We start from the raw sequence: 21,365 nt of genomic DNA on the forward strand, positions 1-21,365 counted from the left end.
ATAAGGTGCTATTTTCAGATTTCTTATCTTGTCTCAATATGCTATTCAAGTTCTAAAGGCCATTGTAAATTTTACAGGAGCCTGGATTTCCTATAATAATAATAAAGCCTGTATCCTTAATTCTTTCCATATTTATGTATATATGTATATAATGATGCCACACTTGAAATGTTCAACTTTTGTATATTAAAGACTTTATAATACAGCCCAATAGTGAAGGTTCATTTGATCTTTGAAAAAAATCAGGAAAACAGAACTTTATAGTGGCTAAACTAATTCATTATATTAAAACAAGGTAGCCTTATGCATTTAAGTAAAGATATGCATTTTAATTTCAATAATTAACTTCACATTCTTTTATTTTTTAATAGAAATGATCTTGTCTCAAGGAACTATTTTTGGTTGTGTTAGTGTTCTTGGGAGAATGCCATTGATCCCTGTTTAATTACTACTGCATGATTAAAAATCAGTCCAGTGACATCTGGTGAGGATGGTAGGATGAATGTTGTGCAATTTATTAACTTTCAACATTACCCAATACATATGCTTGCATGCTCTTATAATTTATTATAATACATGAATATTGCAGATAAAGTAGAAAATAAAAAACATTACATATCATCATACTCTCATACCACCATTTTTAGTATCATATATTTTGTCAACTTACCAACATGAGGAGTGCATTGCTGTAGCCTCAATGTGAAAATTAAAACATTATGGATAAGGCTAAAATCTTCTTTGACAACACTCCTCTCTATGCAAAAACTCTTCCTGCTGCAGAGAAGAATATTATTACCAGTTTGATTATATCCTTTCAGACCTTTTTCCAGTTATTTACAGACAAAAATCACATGGTGTTCGTTTTTGCCTCTGTGTGTTTTATTAATGTTATACGGTAGGTATTGTTCTGTAAATTGCCTTTCTCACTCCCCAGTGTGGCTCAGAAATCTTTCTGTCTAGGCCTTAGCACTAATTAGTAGGGGAATCTTGAGACGACAACTTAATTTTTGTGCCTCAGTTTCCTCACACATAAAGTGAGAATAACAACGGAATCAGCATGTCAGGCTTGTTGAAGGATGAAGTGGGTTAACACACATGAAGCACTTAGAACAGAGCCAATACACAGAGTAAACGCTGTGTCAGTGTTTGCTCTTTGTGCGTAAAGATCTACTTTAATCTTTTCACCTGCTGCAAAATATTTCACAAAATTGGCACACTCTGTCATATCTCCATTAGATATTTTGAAGTAAGGTTTGGAATTACCCACAGAAGGCTCAACTTTACAAAAAAAATGTAGCTTATTTTTTTTGTTTTTATGACTGATCTGATCTATTTCACCTGTTAAAAGTTAAACTTTAAGTCTAATCTGCTAAATGTTGTATTGAGTCCAATGCTGCAATTCAAACACTCCTTTTAGATAACTCTGTCCCTGCTTGGTTGACCTATGTAGATGCTCAATTTTTCCACATCCCATCTGCTCACCCTGTTCCTCTTCAAGGTGGCATCTGGTTGTTTGGCTTACATGATTTGATGGTGGAGAAAGGAAGGGGACCCGGACTGATGTAGTGTCTCTGGATCCTTGTTGATATTTACAGAGGGACTGAGCTGGTCTGCTCTCTGTGCTGTCTATCATTTTGCTCATGTTTTAGTATTTCTCTAGATTACATACTGAGAAAAGTAATTACCATAGAGTATGCACATTTTACATTATATATTTTACTATATAATAACAAATTATGCTACAAAGTGGCTAGACCGACGTACACTCACATTATGAATGACTTGAGAGGATCCTTTACTCACCAGTACCAGACATTTTACATAACTTATTCCACTTACATTCTCTCAACAATCCTCCACAGGAGGGATTCTTATTCCCACTTTATATATGAAAACACTGAGGTTCAAAGAGTTAAAGCAACCTGTTCAAGGTCACACAGATAGTAAGCGGCTAATTTGGGAACCTTTTTAAGCAAAGCATAAGACATCTACTATTTAATCCCTCCATTCCAGAAATCTGTCTCTATTTTGGGTTAAACTTTATGATACTGATTACAATTGTTTTCTCATGTCCTAGTTAATAATCTATGATAAAATGAAAAATGATATGCAAGGACGGACAAATGATGCTATTTCCTTAGTTAGCTCAGTTTAAACACCTATTTACTGGTCAAAGGCAAATAGTTGACCTCACATGTTTTTGACTCGCAGTCATTAGTGATACAGAAGAACACAATTCAGTTGGATGAAGGGCTGATCTGCAAGTAGGTTTAGCACTAGGAATTGTGAGGCCTGAGGCATAGCCCCAAGACTCTAATCATCAGGGGTGCACTGGTGCAGAGGCACACACACCTTCAGAGTCTATATCACCTGCTATTACAAGCATCTTTATTGAGACTGACAGAAGAGAATTCCTCAGGTCAGAAAACAGAACTCTTTCAGCTGGGTCATGATATCTAAAAATCTCTCTTTTGGTCTCTTGCCTGGCCAAACTCTCCTCGCAGAACAAACTGTTGGATAATGAAACATATATACTGTAGTCGGAAAGTGCTGTCCTATTTACAGCACCCACTTCAGCCCGAGGCACATCTCTGGCTGCTCCATTTCTATCTATAAGTTAAAGCAGTGGCCTCGGCAAGCAGTACACTCTGTACAGCAGCTGCAACTCGTTATCGGCTTTGTCCAGAATAACAAACAGAACAAACACATTTTGCAAGGGCTTTTTCCCCCTCTTATGTAGAGAAGGAGGAATTAAGCAATCAGTGAAATGCTGATTGATCAGTTGTGCTGACTTAGAGAAGTTCAAGGCCGCATTAGTACTATTAACCCCTGAAAAACAACAACAAAAAACTTTTTAGAACTTTCTTTGAACCAATATTTTTGAGTTAAAAGTTATAAATTTCCCCAAAGGGAAAAATGGGAAAATATTTGTGCTTCACTTAGCATAATTTACTCATCCAGATTGCTTTGTAATGTAATGATGGTTAATTATTTTTGTAAAGAGAATTCATGTTATTTGGCAGATGTTGGTTGACCACAGAGTACTGGAGTTGCATGAACTGAAGGGTGTAATGAAAATCAATGTTAGCAAACCATCCCATTCCTATGCCTTAACTTTGACTTCAGCCACCAACTCCTGTGGCCACATTTAGACCTCTCTTTACTAGAAATTGAACCACCTCCAAAATTCAAACATCCCTCTTTCCACATACCCCTTCCTTATTCTTTGACCTCATGCACTCAAGTATTCCCACTGTTAACAGTTTTTTGAGCATCTTTTTTTTTTAATGTAGCTTAGACTAGGGTCTACCATTATAATCGTTCCTTTGCAGATATTCTCAACTTCCCCACCCTCGTTTCTCTCTAACTGAACTGGCAAAACTCAGACCTTTGGTGAACAATCCTCCATCTCCATGCCTGTATTCATATATTTGAACATGGCTGGAGAAAACCACATACATGGACATTCTGGTGTCGCTATAAATTCATGATCACCAACCTCAAATGGGAATCTAATACTACTGGATCTCCTGCAGTGGTTCTTTAATGAGAACATGATCTGACTCTTCACAGGAATTATTTTAAACCTTTCCATCCTCAGTTAAAAACCATGCATCTTACTTCATTGTAAAGTAGGAACTATCAAGTGACCATGCTCTCATCTTTATACCACCAAGTCTACCCATCTTCAGCTAGAGAAGGGATATTTCATACATCTACTCCTACTGCCCTCCTGTTACAATGGTGGAAATGTCCCCCCTCCTGTGAGTCCTTTTCCATGTTCTCTAGATTTCATCTTGACTCTCCCAAAGTCATCACCTTTTGGTTATACTCTGATGCAAATTTACCCCTCCCTTTCAGATAGAGCAGCCTCATCAAGTGCAGATATGCCCTGGTCACTTTCCATTTACACACACACACACACACACACACACACACACACACACAGCAAATAAACTCTCCCTTGCTTCATGTTCTCATCCAGTTTCTATTATTTTACTTAACTGCTTTTCTTCCCATGTTGTCTCCACTTCTTTATGTCCCATTCACTCTATGCACTTCAATCTGGCTTCTCCCTTCACCACTAAAGTTAAATTAAATATGTGTTCTCAGATAAATTCTAGCCTTGGCCAGATCCACAGGGGAGAGCTCTGGAGCACAAATCACATGGCAGAGTTGTCTGCTCTTGAGGGAAAGGAGTTTGGTCTTTCATGACCCTATGATGGAGCAAGGCAACATTGTCAACCAGGGCAATTCTCTGGAAAAGGTGTCAGATGTGACTGATTAGCAGGCAGCCCACAGTGGCTGGGAGATGGATATGCTGGCCTGGTAGAGGGTCTCTGGGGGGGCACACAAACAGGTCTGCCACAGTTAGCTTTTTGTGTGGACTTACCTCATATGCAATGCATCCTCTCTAAAGCAATCCGATTGATCTTTTTATAATATAAACAAGATAATTTAACTTTCTTTGTGCTACAGACTGAATTTTTATGTCCCCCTCACCCCCCTGCAAACCCACCCAAATTCATGTGTTGAAGCTCTAATCCCCAGTGCCATGATATTTGGAGATGCGGCCCTTGGGATGTAATTATGTCATGAGGGTGGATCTCTCCAGATGGGATTAGTGCCCTTGTAAGAAGAGACACAAGAGAACTTGCTTCCTCCTTCTTTCTGCATTGTGAGAAAAATAGGAAGAGGGCTCTCACCAGAACCTGAGCGTGCTGGCACCCTGATATCAGAACTTCTAGCCTCCAGAACTGTGAGAAATCAATGTGTGTTGTTCAAGCCACCCGTCCATAGTATTTAGTTTAGCAGCCTGAGTAGACTGACACCATGTTGAAATCCCTTGGTGGCTTCCTATTGTACTATGAATGATAAATCTACACCTTAACATGTCCTACTAACCCCTACAGGAGCTGGAGTCTATCTCTCAGATCTCTTCATGTCATACTCCTCCCTTGTTCAGCATCCTTTTATCCCACCAATCAGTCCCTGGAAGGTATCATCAATTCCCAGCTAAGAGTCTTCACGAATGGTGTCCCCTCTGGCTAGAATACTTTTCCTCTAACATTACCCATTTAATTAATATGAATCATTCCATTTCAGCTTAAATATCACTTCCTCAGACTGTTTCTAACCATCGAATCTAAATTTTGTTCTCCACTATTATTTTCTAGCTAAATACCCTGCTTTTCTCCTGTAGAGTTGTAATTATACATTGTAATATAATTTGTAATTATATGCTATGTGATTAATTACTAAACTGTCTTAATACACTGAAAGCCCTGATTCATTCATATTTGCAAACATCTCCTATGAGGTATCATGAGGTTTGGGGCCATGTCAGTTCACTTCATCATTGCCTAATGGAGTATTGGGTATGTGGTAAAATATACTCAACTTGTTGAATGAATAAATGAATGAATGGATAAATGATGAATAAATTAGACATACAAAATCAGAGGATCAAGAAACACTCACGTGTTCTCTGGTTATCCCTTAACAATTCTATTAAGGCTATTAATATAAGGTCATTTGATGTTTAATCAAATTGATGTTCTTTTGTGCTCTCTTCTGAGATCATAGCCTTGGTAGATATTCTCTCATTAACTCACACATCTCTGTCACTTATGTGGCATTGACTTGCCCAGTTTTTAGAGAAACTGGGATATTGAAAGGTTAATTGACTTGGCTAAGAATAGAACAAGTTTACAACAGAACCAGGGATAGAATTTGCCTCTACTTCTTAACTAGTTTAGCATTTTGCACACTTGTTAGTGGTTAAAGAAAACATATTGGGAATATATCCACATCATTAGGTTTGTAAAACTGGAAAATTCCTTCTGAAATGTAGTACTATAAATATTCCTTCTCTGCACATAGCACATTTGATGAGATACACCTTTAGGCCAAGAACTCTTTTTTTCATGGTCATTAATCTTTCTCAATTTCCTTATGAGAAAATGATAAGGACAAAGGTTAAATAACAGTCACTGTGGTAGAATTAATTCATGTTACAGCTTCATTCTGGGGCTTTGAGTTGACTTGTATAAACAGTTATGTTTTTCTTCCTCATTTGAAGAAAGGTTTATACACTTAATATTAAAAATCCTAATTCTGCTGATTGCTAAGACTTTAACATATGGAAGGAAGATTAATAGGAACCAGAATGCTTTGAGTCCTTCTAGGGAAACATTTTGTGTAACCTTTTACTTAACTCTTCAGGTACCATTCATACACGTAAATATTACTTAAAATATGTTTAAAGCCATAAATTATTTTCAACTGGCTTTAACAAGAATTTTCCTCACATTAGTTTGAGTGTATAGATAATCCTTGAAGTAGAAGAAAAATGACATCAGCCTTGAAATATAATTGCAAATAAAATAGGAGTGTATTTCTGCTGGTTAAGTCAAAGTGTGGTGTGATATTTTGAAGTACAATATATTAAGTATGTAAAAGAATGGTTGTCATATTTCACCTTGAAATTTATCAAGATATTTAGGAATGTATTTACTGAAGAAATATGTTAATTTGAAGAATTTTTTTAATTGAATTAAAGTGTCTAGTACTTTTTTATTTTTTCGCCCTCCCTACTAATTCTAAGTCAGGTGATCTGGCAAGGCTTCTAATTCTATTGGTATTAGAATATAACCTGTCTCCTGGACTTTGGAGCCATGTATTTTCTTCAGAGGAGATAAGGAAAAGTCTCTTATCTTAGGTCTGGAAGAAGCACAGAGTCCAGTATCAAGGTAGTGGAGTAGTTATTTTCCCAGACATAGCACAAGGTTTTCAAGCCTGAAGAAAGAGATTAATCTCCTTAAAAAAGGACTTTGCTGACTTGGGCCTGGACATGGCAATCCTGTTTCCAGCCATCCTGTGTATAAGCTTTAGCAGTCAAAAGTTTGTTTGTTTTGATTTTGATGTGGCTCATCTTTTCTTAGCTGCTCATATTCAAGATTTGGAAAAGAAGGAACAGTGGTGAGCTGAGTAATTCATTGGATTCTGATGAGGCGCTCTTGAGAAATTTTATTATTCCTGAGTTTTAAACCCTTGTAACTTTAATATAAATTGGGTATGAGCCTTTACTTTTTTCTCTACCATTTAGTAATTAAATATATTTTGGTATTCCTATTGAGTGTTATAGTAGCTATACATTTATAATTTCATGGGTGTTTGGGATTTTATTTATTTTAAAATTTGCTATTTTTAAATATTAGGCCTTAAGTGTTTATAATTCAATATTAACCTAAACTTATTTAAAATGCGTTTTATCATAAATTTCTCTTTCATGTGTTTTTCAGAAAGCATTTGGTTTCTTAAAGACATTAATGTGAGAGTTTATGGTTTATTCCTTGTTCTTTGTAGTTACATGTGGAGTGGATATGCAGTTTTCTCTCGTTAATTAGTTCAGTGTTGATCACTACACCCTTTAGTCAAAATTGGCTGGTGAAGAAGCGTTATTCTTTTTGTTCTCTTGAGAAGTTGTTGGATCTGAAGTGGCTTCTAAGGTGTGGGTCAACTCCTTTGGAAAGTGAAAGATGATATGAGGGGTTTTTACTTCATAAAGTGCATTTCATCCTGGGAGTGCTGCTGGAGAGGAATATTGATTTGGAATGTTATGCTTGGGTCTCACAGGTCTTGAGTTTCTTAGGTCTTCAGTTCTTTTTGTTATTCTTTATTGCTCAGTCTTGAGAGTAGAAAATAGATGTCATATCTCTTTTTAAGAATAAACCTGAAAGGCTTTTCAAGAGTGAGCTTTTGGGGGACAAGTCTGTGTTCGAGTCTTATTTCTATTCTAAGATTTAGCATTGTCCTTGGCATATAAATGGCCTTCAATAAATATTGAAGGAAAGAGTTATGGCCTATGAGAGGTCACAGTTGCTACTATTTCCAATTTGTTCATATAAAACAGAGACAATGGAGAAACTACTTTGGATCACACAATATGAATGATGTATAAAAGAGCCTAAAATAGCGGAAAAGAGTATATATTGTATTTTTAGCTTTATACTGTAGTCAAGAAGCAATGTGGAGCTATTTAATGATTTTAATCAGGAAAATATATGAAATAAGAGTATGTAAATAGCAACTTAACTATGGTACAAACAAGATGTAGATAAAGTTCATGAAGTAGGATTTCACATGGCTTTGAAGGATTGACAGGATATAGAAAAGTTGAGAAAATTAATCTAACAAATGTACAGCCTCACATTTCTTCATCAAGTAAAATACTGCATCATCTTATGTTGGCTAAATGATTCACAATCTGTTTTGTTAATTATTCCTCATAGTTTTCTTTATCAACTCAACTTTATAAAGAGAAAACTTCAGTTGACAGAAGTTGTGTGGTCTTTGACACCATTGGCAGTGTGTCAAGTCACTGTGAGATTCATTTACATATTTTAAATGTATAGTCTTATAATCACACATTCTTCCTTTGACTCCTCTTTTTTTCTTGTTCCTTGTACTCGTTCTATCATGTCCTAAGCATTTTCTCTGGTGAAATTTGTGTGGCAGGATGAGGAAAAGAAGAGAAAAAGGTAATCAGAGATGGGGAATACTAAGATGCCTTGGATTCTAGCTGCTGGCCATAGCTGAAGGTGGTAAATGAACATCAGCAGAACTGGACCCTCCTATTACTGAATGGCTCTAGTCTCAGCCAGGAGTCAGTCTTAGCCTTCAGTGTTAATTTTTTTTTTTTAAACACCTTTATTGGAGTATAATTGCTTTACAATGGTGTGTTAGTTTCTGCTTTATAACAAAGTGAATCAGCTATACATATACCTATATCCCCATATCTCCTCCCTCATGCCTCTCACTCCCACCCTCCCTATCCCACCCCTCTTTTGCATAGGACTTCGCTTTTATTTCTTATAGCATCATTGTGAAATAGCTGTATGTCCTACCTTCAATGTTCAAGAGCCATCTGGGCCCGTTACCGTCCCTGCCCTACATCCTTGTGTCTGTCCAGGAACTGAGCCAAAGACTCTACTTATAAACTGCAAGGACTGGAAATAACAGCTAAAAAAATGATGGTGCTTCATAGATGTATTTGGTCATTTTTTGTCAGTTAACATGATAAACAATTTTTATTTAAAGGTAAACATTATTTTAAAAGAAGTATTTTCTCTTTAAAAGACTGATTTTCATTGAAATTGATTCTGGTCTCTAAACAGAGAGTTAAAGGCAAAGACAATTTGCAAAATATGCAGCCAATTCAGGAGTTTAATTTTGAGTCATTAAAAAAGTTTATTCTTGGATTTGAGTTCTGTTTTCTCAGTTCACTGTGATATTTCAATTGCTTTTAAGTATTAGCAAGATCTGTATCGGGATATCTTCACAATAAAGAAATTTCTAATTTTTCTTACGCTGTACATTAAAAATGAAAGATGAGAGTTATGTAGTCTAGTGGATAGCAATTCTTTTCATATAATGTTAACAGAATGGTCATTAGATCACAGGTGCTCTGATTTGCATGTGAACAGGGAAATTAAATGACACCCCTAAAAGAACTTTAGTTGAAGGTTTCAGTAATTTTCATTAGCTATTAATTCTTCAAAACTTATATGAATAGAAAAATAAGAAAAAAATTGTCCTAATAAAAGACCTGTCTTTTATTTAAAGGTTCATCACACAATCAATTTATCTAAAGGATGTATAATTTTACTATTTGCAAATTTGGAGAAGAACGAGATATATTTTTGAGAGAATCCTTGGTTTGTGTTGGGAGTAGCAATAATTTATAACTAATCTATGTCCCTAAAAACTCTCTTTGTTTTGTTATAATAAAGAAGTATTGATTAATTAATCAAGTAATAATTAATCCAGTTAATTAATGGTAGAAAAACAGACATGTACGGACAAGTGACTTTTTAAGTCAGGGTCTTTAATAATTTGAGGAATGCAGTCACCAATTTTAGTACAAATATTTTCTAACTTGACAACCCTGTTTTTTCCAAGTTACATATTGGTGTCCCATCCATAGTAAGTAACATGGTGATAATACTTCTTCCTTTATACAACTTTATTTCTTTCATTTGTCTTACTGTTTTTTACAAAATGTCTAATCATTTCTTTTGTCGGATTTTTATTATTACTGATTAACTTCAACTTCTAATCCCATTCAATTAGCTTTTAAAAACAAATTTTTGAAACCTTGACACAGTCTGCAACTTTTTAATGCTCAATCCCGTGCTTTTTCGGTCTGCAAAGCTTTCAAGAATGTTCTCTTGAAATAATCAATCCCTTGAGTCCAATAGCAACAACATTATATATTTCCCTTTTCCTTTCAGCTGAGGATGATCTTGATTAAGTCAAGTAGAGGTTAAAAGTAAATGACATCAAATAAACAATACCAGAATGAAACACTTAATTCTTCAACACCCCAGGGAATGTCAGCAGTTAAAATCCAAACAGGCATTTTTGACTGTTAGCAGTTTGTAGCATTGAAGGATGAAGATTTTTTTTCCTCCTCTTCTTTCTCCCCTTCTCTGTCTCCTTCTTGTTTTTCTTTTTTCCCTCTACAGCATTACTTTCCTCCAAAATTTTTTAACCTCGATAAAATAAAAAAAGGCACCCCACCTTTCAATGACCCAATTTAGGAATCTCCAAATCTGGAAGAAGAAATAGCTGTGTGGTCCATTCATGGAAATTTGCAATACTAGTTTAGAAAGATGGAACTTTACTGTTTGTGAGAGTGGTGATCTGATAGTTAGGAGGGCGGAATATACCTTCCTGGACCAAGTTTTCAAGGGAACTTGGTCCAGGAGAGGTCATGAAAGAAATCAGATTTAACGTAGCAAATATACTATAAAGGGGGTAGAGTAGGAATGTGCGTGGGTGACCTGTTTTTAGTTTAGAAAAAAAAGTCTTCTACGTCATTCCCATGTAACCTGCCGCCCCTTACTTCACGAGGTCGGAAATTTCAAGACACGTTGCACAACTTGCTTCTTTGTGATCCTCAAATATATTTAATTTAAAGAGGATCCAGTACTCTCCCAGCACATGACCTGGAGTACCATGGGTAACCCCTCCTCATGGCTAGGGTTGCTCTTTAGAGCCTTGCAAAATCTTTTGTGTTTACTCTTGGCAAAAGTTAAGAATTAACAAGCCCATCAGAGCTGTTTGTTCTGTTCAGCACAAGATGATTTTGTTGCAGGGATAATCATTTTGCAAAAAAGGCTGGTGATGAATTAAATTGTTTAATTTTCCTTAGAAATATTTTACTCTTTAGAGTGACAATTGCCTAATGATTTAGTCATTCCATTTTATGAAATTTATGTTGTAGGCATGTTTAGGCCAAAATTAAGTGTAGAGTTTGATTTATGTAGTTGTTAGTCTCTTTCACTAACTGTTCCATCATTTACAAAATTATTTCTATTTGAAAGGTAGTAATTGTTAGGAACTTACTTTTCTACAGCGATTTCTACTAAAGGCTTTAGATTTGGTATTAACTCAAAAATAATGAGATAACTTTGGCTTATTTAGATATCTATTTCTTATATCTATAAAACAGCAATTAGAAAAGATGATTTTAAAAATCACTTTCAGGTATATAAAACTATTACATAATTATTATGTTCTCTGTTTGATGATAGTTTAGGCAATACATTTAAAAAGAGATTAATTTCCTACAGAGTATCTTTTAGTTGAAAACAATCCTGTTTCCTGTTATACAGCATCTGATACATAGAAAGCACTCAGTAAATAGTTCCTGAATAGGTTATTCATTTAGCAATTCTAACTTTATGAGCAATCATGAAAATTCAATGGCATTAAATTATTCAGATTCTGAAGTAAGTAACTTAAAGCAATAGGATGTAACACAGAAAAATATAAAATTTCCTTTGCTATTTTAGGTAAGTTGGGCTGAATCAGTTAGCTAACTAGAAGTATGACTCCCAGGCCAATTAGTTCTACTAGATAGATTATTGGAAAAAAATTATAGTTTTATTTCTATATTACCTTCTTCATTTTTTATATTATTTTAATTTTAAACATAACAATAAATCAAAGAAGTTATGGATACTTTCTTCTTTCTCATTCTTTGATTTTTACTGAAGTTACATTTTATCCATTTCCAGGTAATGTCATGGTATTTCTGAGCATTGCAACTTCTACAATCATGTATTCTTTCTGCGAAATTGATCTTAACCAGCCTACTCTTTCTAAGTCATTTCATGTTGTTGCCTCTGCTTTTCCCAGATATACTTGACATGCTGGAAAAAGAATGGACGTTGGCTAAGAGCTGAGTTCTGATCTTGGCTTTGCAACTTATTAGCTGTGTGATCATGGGCAAGCTAAACTCTCTGGGACACACTCACCATCTTCATCTATGACATAGGGATATTATTAGCTACATTTAGTACAGAGATTGCTTTTAAGATTAGCAAAAAAGGCATTCCAAGTGCTTAGCTCAAGGGATGGCACTTAGTAGGTGATCAAAAAATGGCAAGTACCTCAACTGTCAAGCAGGATCATATTTATCATCATTGGACTCATTAAAATTGATTTATTTAAATACTTATTTGCACTTACTGGCATAATAGTAAGTGGTGTATATATCTCTCTATATAGATATAGGTATATGCTAATATATTGTGGTTATAAATTCCAATGTTTTAGCTTCTATTGTAGGATTTTTAAAACTTATTACCCAAGAATTTCCTCTTTAAAAATTTTTTAGACTTTTAGGAAGATTGAAAGCTTTTGATTAGGAATCCTACATGACATGATTTTAAATTTATAGTTATCTCAAAATTTTAGTTTTTGTGTTTCAAGTTATTTAATATTTAACTTTCTAGTGACTTTGAGTTTTCTTTCTTAAAGTTCACTCTAAATTCTTCCTTCTTTGTATAATTTATGATTCAATGATTTACAACTTTAATGATTACAGCTTATTGTGACTAACTTTGGGCAGTTGCTATACTGTATGACTGCTACATATGCTTTTTGACCTACTTCTATATAATCAGTCCTCTACAACTTGTATTTGTAGCTTGTTTTTCTTCCTCTTTTTGGACTAACTTACACTTGACCTCCCTTTGCTTGTACTTTAATCTGTTTGTGTTTGACTATGTCTTCAGTTTGCCAAGGTCACTGTGAATTCTGAATCAACTTTCTAAGGCATTGTCCACTCTGCTCTTCTAATCCCACAAATCATAGAAAGCTTGTTTTACTCACTGGGTAATTCACTACACCCTCCTACATTTATATACATTCTCCAGCAAATGTGTATGCACCTAATAATGGTCTAGAATATATACTCAATGCTCGTGAATTAAAGTCGGTTACGTCTAACGTTTCTACATAGTCTGGTAATAATGTCTCTTTTTTAAAGGCAGGAAATTGGTATCATAAGATTTATTCTTTACAAACACATGCTGCTTGTACCAACTAACCTGTTCTCTTTAAGATTTTTTTACAAATGGGGTCAAGGTCTCTTTTCCAGCTTCATTTTTTCACCTTCCTTTGAAACACTTCAACCTTTATGCTATCAAATGTTAGATTGATAAGCACATTCAGGAACTTGGTTCTTCACCTTCTATTCCTCAAAATGCCAACTGGACCTTAATGAATGTGTCTTACTTGATTGGATTTTCAAAGACATCTGGTTATTAAAAAACCTCATCATCTAACAACCTAACATCTATTGTCATTATTGACAAATCTTCTCCCTGGCCAAACTTTATTTGAGGAATCTTTCTACCAGCTTATCCTAGTTTCTATGATGAGAGAAAGTATATGCTTTTTTTTTTTTTTTTAACATCTTTATTGGAGTATAATTGCTTTACAATGGTGTGTTAGTTTCTGCTTTATAACAAAGTGAATCAGTTATACATATGCATATGTTCCGATATCTCTTCCCTCTTGCATCTCCCTCCCTCCCAACCTCCCTATCCCACCCCTCTAGGTGGTCACAAAGCACCAAGCTGATCTCCCTGTGCCATGCGGTTACTTCCCACTAGCTATCTATTTTATGTTTGGTAGTGTATATATGTCCATGCCACTCTCTCACTTTGTCACAGCTTACCCTTCCCCCTCCCCATATCCTCAAGTCCATTCTCTAGTAGGTCTGTGTCTTTATTCCCGTCTTACCACTAGGTTCTTCATGATCTTTTTTTTTTTTTCCTTAGATTCCATATATATGTGTTAGCATACTGTATTTGTTTTTCTCTTTCTGACTTACTTCACTCTGTATGACAGACTCTAACTCCATCCACCTCACTACAAATAACTCAATTTCATTTCTTTTTATGGCTGAGTAATATTCCATTGTATATATGTGCCACATCTTTATCCATCCATCTGTCGATGGACACTTAGATTGCTTCCATGTCCTGGCTATTGTAAATAGAGCTGCAATGAACATTTTGGTACATGACTCTTTTTGAATTATGGTTTTCTCAGGGTATATGCCCAGTAGTGGGATTGCTTTTTTATGTAGGTACAAATCCACACCACTTTTCTTCAAAGAGTAGCCCTTTTTTGTCCATATCCCCACTTGTGACAGTGTTCCTTGTTATATTAGGCTAATAAAAATCAGAATTGAACCATAATAATCACTTCTACCTTTTCTATTCTATCTTCATGCATCCCTGCTCAAACACAAAATAGAACTTCTTTTTTGAAGGGGGTGGTTCTTTATTTTCTTCTACTCTGAGTTTATTTGCTCTCCAGACATACCTTGCTTCTTGCCTTAAATTTATCGTCTTTTGTATAATTCTTAATTGACAGCTCTCTTTTCCTATTCCAAAGCATCTTTACTTCCTCTTATGTTCATCTGACATAATTTTATTTTTCTGCTTAAATAAATGTCATTGATCAGGCAGGAACTCAGTACACAGGAACCAATTCATTCATTCAATCATTTTTCAGAAGCACCTCTTGCATGCTTGCTATATTAGAGACTTTTTGAAAGATGCATCACTTTCTTAGAGTTGTCTCTATTCATTCCTTAGTAAGACACACTTCAAGAAAGCTGTTGGCAGTTTCTGTACTTTTTAAGAAGGAATTACTAATGCCATTATTTTCTCTTTATTCCAAAACCTAAAGCCTTTATTATCCAGGATGAGCTGGTCTAATTTTTCCCAAATGGTAGCAGGTCTCCCTTACTTATATCAATGGATCGTCCAAATGAAGAGGACACTTGAAATTAGTAGAAATACAGGCTGTCAATCAGTGTTGCTTTACGTTTCCTTTTAAGAGGCTTTCTTGATCATTAATGGGAATGGATTAATGGGAACAAAAAGATGTAAGAAAAAAAGGAGAAATAGTACTAAGTAAAGGCATATGGAAGTGTTCGACTTCACTAGTAATTTAAAATTCAAATGAAAACAAAATATCATTTCCTGTGCTCAAATAAGCAAATGAAAGATAACACCTAGAGTTGGCAAGGGTGTATTGAAAGGGACATTCACATTGTGATTGGTATGTAGATGGGTACATTCTTTTTGAAGAGAAATTTGGCAATATTTATAAAAAATGGCAATATTGATATGCTTTGTAGCAACAATAGAAGCAATGAAAATGAAATATTTTGTAGCCATTTCAATTAAGGTTTGAAAAGAACATGTAATAACATTGAACATACCTTAAATATAATATTACCTCACAAAAGCGTAACGCAAGTTGATCACTGTTTTCAAAATTATGACTTGTATATAGAAATAAATGCTAGAGGAAGATATGCTAAAATATTAACAGAGGTTATGTTTTGGGAGTAGGCTATTATCTATTTTTCAGTGTTTTCCAAATTTCTCTGAGTAACAGAGGAAAATAACTACCACTTAGTGCTGGATATAGCACCATTTTCAATACCAGATATCCTAATGACAAATTCATCAAATTAAGTCTTCTCAGGGATTTGGAAGGCTGAATGCTTTCATTTCTCTTACGAAATGATAAATAATTGTATTAGTTAAGGATACTTTTCTTGCTCTCTCTCTATATATACATACATATTTTAATCTCTCTGCATAAACACATAAATACATATTCATATATATATATTATATATATATATATGCATTTTCCACTTTATGGAGGAAATAAAATGCTTTATCAGCACTAGATTAAAAAGTACTAGAATGTTACTTCATCAATACTGAGAAATGTTTAGTTTGAATAATTCTTAATTTTCCATATGGGGTTGTACAGAGGAAAATAGCCTAATGCTGTAAACTGTGATAACTATAATAAATGTATCAGTAGAAAAGAAGGGCTAAATTCATAAACAGTATTTTGCTGTTTTGAGTGAGTGACTTATAAGATTAGAGAACCCTTAATGACCTGGCTCATACAAAATACATTTCAAATACAGATTCCGCCAACCTTCTGTGTGTACATGTGTGCATGCTTTTACCCTGCTTAGTTGTATGCGGATAGCTTATGTGAGAGGAGGACCATGTAAATGGGATCAGAGAAAAAAATCATTCCAACCTGAAAAATACTTTCTTTTAAAGTGTGTTGAAAAAATGTCTTTCACAAAAGTGTAATATTTCTGCTATCTTTATGACTTTCATATTCACTACTAATCAACTCTTATCACCTCACCCCTTTGATCTATCCAAATGTGAACTCCCTCACTAACTAACATAATTTTCTTTTTCAGTTTGGTTGTAGATTTCAGTCCACCCTGAACACTCAAATCTGAAACTACCCACCATTTAATTTATTGGTCTTTCCAATTCCTGAGATAATTGTAGAATCATGATGGATGAATTTTCAGAATATTTAACCAAACTCTCCAAATCTTCTTCCCTTTCCTCTTTTATTATGGTGACTAGAAACATGGACCATAGCCTACATCCAGGACCTTTTACTGACAAAAGTGAAAGCCCATTACAATTCTCAGGCTTATATTTTTCTTTAGGTTCTAGAGTTATGGAATTGTACCCTAAAGTTGTTGACATCTTTTTGGAAAACCATGTTCAGTTCACCATGCTTTTTGGTCAACTGTTAAAAGTGGTTATGAAGTCACTTACTAATGTCTTTCCTTCTTTAAGTTCTGGACTCCTTAGTACCCCAAAGTGTAGGGAATAAAGGGAGGAAACATACCACAGTGTTCATTGCATGGGTACCTCTGGGTAATGGGACTATGACTGATTTAAATTTATTGTGCATCTTAAAATTTTTTTTGTGATAAGTACATGTTATTTTTCTTATAGAGAAAGACAAATCCTCACTATCTATATTTTTTATGTATATAGACAAGGGTGAGTCCACGGCCTATCGTACTTACTGGTCTAAACCAGTAAGTTCTGTTTCTAAGCTCTTAGTTCTTTGAGTTGGGAGTTTTTCTTCTGTTAGTTTCATCCTCCTTCAGTTCATTTTCCATAATCTTTCTTTCACAGTAATTTCACCTTTGTTCAAAACACTTTCATGACTACCATGAACACTATTTATGGATTAAGACTAGCCATTTTAAAGCACACATAATCTTCCTTGTTACGGTTCCTCTTCATTTCCCTAACCTGTACTGTGCACCTAGGCTTTAGCAGACTGTTTTAGCTTTTTTTTTTTTTTTTTTTTTAATATGCCATATGGTTTCATGTATCTGTGCTATTGCTCATGCTGTCCCTTCTGCTTTTTTCCCCTGCATCTATTTGGTATACTCTTTGAATCCTTCAAGATAATATGGTTCAACATAATCACATATTTAAATTTTACTGAACATGCACAAGGGAGTTGATCTTTTTCTTCCTTCCTTCCTTCCTTCTTTCCTCCTTTCTCTCTCCCTTTCTCTCTCTTCCTTTCTCTCTCCCTTTCTCTCTCTCTTTCTTTCTTTCTTTCTCTTTCTCCATTGTATTTGGACACACTACCATATATTACTTATTTTATTAAATATATACACTAGATTGAGACTGTTTTTTCAGTCTTCTATCACCAGGAGCTGTGAAACAGTTTGGCTTCAGAGAATGTTTATACATGAATACATTAAGTAAGGCAGAAGAAGATGGAGTTTAAACTTTGTTCCTTAAAAACAAAAAAATCCTCAACCCCCCCCAACTTAATTCTAGCACTCATCCTACATCATGAAGTTTACAATCTCTGTGCCATTCTATGTCATCTTTTCCATTGTGAAAAGTGCTAGGAAAAAAACCTTTATTTCTTGGCCTCCTTTGCAAGGATATCAAAGGATAATACTGCAGAGCTTCCTAATCTACATAAACACATGACTTAAGTGAGAGCTTCCTCCAGCCAATGAGACCCTTTGACTGCCTGATTAAACATGGGATTGAGGGCTAAGTGAATCAATTTCAACTCAGGTTGAAACACAAATATTCACGTTTTGAGAATTTTATATGTAACAATTAAACAACTAAAAAAATCTTGACTTAGGAATGTGTACTCATTAAAATCAATGTTTACCATTATTTCATATACTTTTTACAAATTGAAAAATTAAGAGGGATAGAAGTAGGCTACTTTGCTCCAGTTGTGTTTTAGTTGATATTACTGATTGCTTTAAAATTTGGAACAAAGAACAATGCAATGGTAAGAATGTAATAATACACTATTAACTCAAAAAAAAAAAAAAAAAAACGCAATGTAGAAAGGTTTGTTCTATATTTGTGGAGAAAACTTATTCTGATGTCCTTTTTACTCTATGTGATTTCCATTGTCTTTTCCAAGCAGAAAGTCGCAAGTCTTCAGTTTCTTTGGGAATTCAAAATGTCTTTTAAGGCAAATTAGGCATTACATCTCACACAAGCAAAAACCTTTGATCCTTAGCATTATTAGAAAGTTGCTACTCTTTAGGGCAAGTGATATTCCTGAGGTTGTCCACTGCTTCTAGATCATTCTATTCAGCTGCATAAGCAATTCCTTTGACAGATGACTGGTTTTCCACAACACTAGCATTATTTCAGCAGGAGAAGGTAGTGTTTGATGTGTTGCAATTTGTATTACATGTCCATGGAACATCTCTGGACATTACCTCAGGAGGAGGGCTTAAGAGAAGGAGGAGCTATGGCTGAAGACATTTAATGACAGAATGAATGGAATTTCAAAGATCATTGTGCAGTCAGCCTTAAACACCAGATTGCACACCCCCAGCTTTCTTCACATTAATTTAAAAATCTTATAGCAAAATTCTCATAAAGTATATGCAATTTCATTTATTTTTAGTCACAAATCAACGTCTTCAAAATGATGAGGATTTTGACAGCTTGCAAAGTGGTGAAGACCCTGAAGACAGGTTTTGGCTTAAACAATGTGACTGCACACCATCCATGGAAATTTTCAAGACCTGGCATCAGGCTCCTTTCTGTCAAGGTATTATTCCCGTATTCATTGATTCAAATAAGATTGTATGGGGTGTAGTTTATCATGAAGCAAAGGTGTCGCTTACAAAGGAAAAACATAGTTCTGAACTACTAACTTACTAATTTTCACCCAACATAAAGAAGGATCACAATTCCTGTGAATATGTAAAAAAGTAAGTGTTCTGTTTAGAAAACAAATTTTTCAGAAGGCTATCAGGGCTCTGCTTGTGCCCAGACACTATTGCTCACACTTTGGGTTCAAGCATGGAGTTGTTTATATGTACATGAGCCACATGGCTGTAGGTAGTGTGTTTAACCCCTATTCTGTGTTGGCTCACTGTAAAGTTTTCTGGGAAAAAATGTTGAGAGGAAAATATCTACATAATTTTGATATTTACAGATCATCATGTAGACACTTCCTTTGCTTTTTCCTTTTCCCTCTTAGCTCTTCTTTTAGAAGGACAAACTTATTATATTTATTTTGCAGATTAAGACACTAAGGCAATTATCAGCTGATGAACCTGTCTCTCTGAGTGTATCTGTAACTGAGGAGCAGGTTCAGGAGGAGAACATTAAGTGCTCCTCCCCCGCCCCCACCAGTGAGTTATGAAATTCCTGTAGGAACTTCTGTTCCTTCCTATACCTTTATGAAGACATTTATTCCCAGAGAAATCTGAAATTACTACAAGGGAACTTTGCTAATGAAAATCATCTTTAGTGAATATAAAATTTAAGTAATCACAGTAGCTTTAAATATATTGCTTCTATAGTAGTAAGAGCTGTAAAAAGTGAAGTAGGAAAAAAAAACCCAAACTCTAGCTGTTGATGTAAACATAGGTTGTAATAGTTTTGAGTGTACTGCTTGTACTTTGTGTGCTCAGTGGGTTGGCTAAAAATCCTACAAATACTTCCCCAGCTTCTATTGCTTAGATTGCTCAAGGAAGGATTCAGTATGATTTTAGCCCAAATGATATCTGCAGGGCTAAGCAACGCCCGTAGATTCTCGTGGGAAAGAAATAGGGGTGAAAAAAAGCAGAAGGAAGAGGGAGACAGAAAGAGAAAGGAGGTCTGAAGGAGTAGGTATGGTGGGGAGAGAGAGAGAAAGAAAAAGAGATCTCAAGATCTCAAGAGAAAGTATAAGAAACTACCATTCTAAATTAAGAAACCCAGGAACAGCCATTTTCTTGGGTTCAGTTTAATTGTAACAAGAGAGCCAGAAAGGAGATATGTTCTAAACCATCATCAAAGATAGAGTGACTACATATAAGCTATGAGAGTGAATATTTGGTTTCAGTTTAGTGTTAGTAATATCTCAAGGGTACTCCTATATCACTTCAGAGAGAATAAATAGTGATGAATTGTACTGCCTAAAGTTAGACATGTCTTTTAAGACTTTGAAGTTGTGTCCCTTGGAATATCTTTTTCTTCTCACAAAAATCGGTAGATAGAGTTAGGTGTATCTCCATCAGACATCAGAAAAAAAAATTGAGTAACTACTTAAAATGGCATAGATGTGACTGATACTAGAAGCCAATTCTCCACTATCATAATAAGCGCTCTATACAACCACAACTACAACAAAATGGTTTAATTATGTGGATGGTCCACTGTGAAAGTAGTTCTAGTTCATGGTGGCAGATCTGTTTTAAGGGTCTGCCAAAGTTCACAGCTAAGAATGACAAGTTTGTAGGAGGAATAAGCCATCATTTCACAGTGTAAAAGCCATTACTCATACTCAATCATTTCTGGCCAAAGTTTTGGAGGAATGCCAGGCATGAAAAATAGAAGTTCTTGAACTTCACAGTAGTGAATTAAAATTCTATACAGCAATCCAAGGGAACTTATTTTGAAACAGTCCTCTACCAATTTTTCTTCATGCCTTCACTTTTAAAACTCAATTCTCTTAGAAAGATATATTTAAACTTACTCTTTTTATATGAGTATCCCATTTTAAAGATAGTTAAAATCATTAGGATATAGTTATATATGGTCAGTGAAGGGCAATGAGACTAGTCACTAAAGGTTAATAACATTATAGCCAGTTATAGATAGTAAATGGATTGTGGAAGATACCCTGGGATCAGATATATA

The 21,365-nt window shown here is 34.9% G+C and overlaps 1 protein-coding gene across 1 annotated transcript in view; it reads left to right on the forward strand.

Annotated features, from left to right (window-relative positions):
* The first annotated feature begins 19,011 nt into the window (after window positions 1-19,011).
* Window positions 19,012-21,365, forward strand: part of CPS1 (carbamoyl-phosphate synthase 1) — a 144,369-nt gene continuing 142,015 nt past the window's right edge. Inside the window, exon 1 of the mRNA XM_036859099.1 lies at window positions 19,012-19,284. Coding sequence (XP_036714994.1) covers window positions 19,159-19,284 — 126 coding nt within the window. The 5' untranslated portion in view covers window positions 19,012-19,158. The remainder of the gene's footprint in view (window positions 19,285-21,365) is intronic.

This window comes from Balaenoptera musculus, chromosome 7 (assembly GCF_009873245.2).
Source record: "Balaenoptera musculus isolate JJ_BM4_2016_0621 chromosome 7, mBalMus1.pri.v3, whole genome shotgun sequence".
NCBI classification, from domain to species: domain Eukaryota; kingdom Metazoa; phylum Chordata; class Mammalia; order Artiodactyla; family Balaenopteridae; genus Balaenoptera; species Balaenoptera musculus.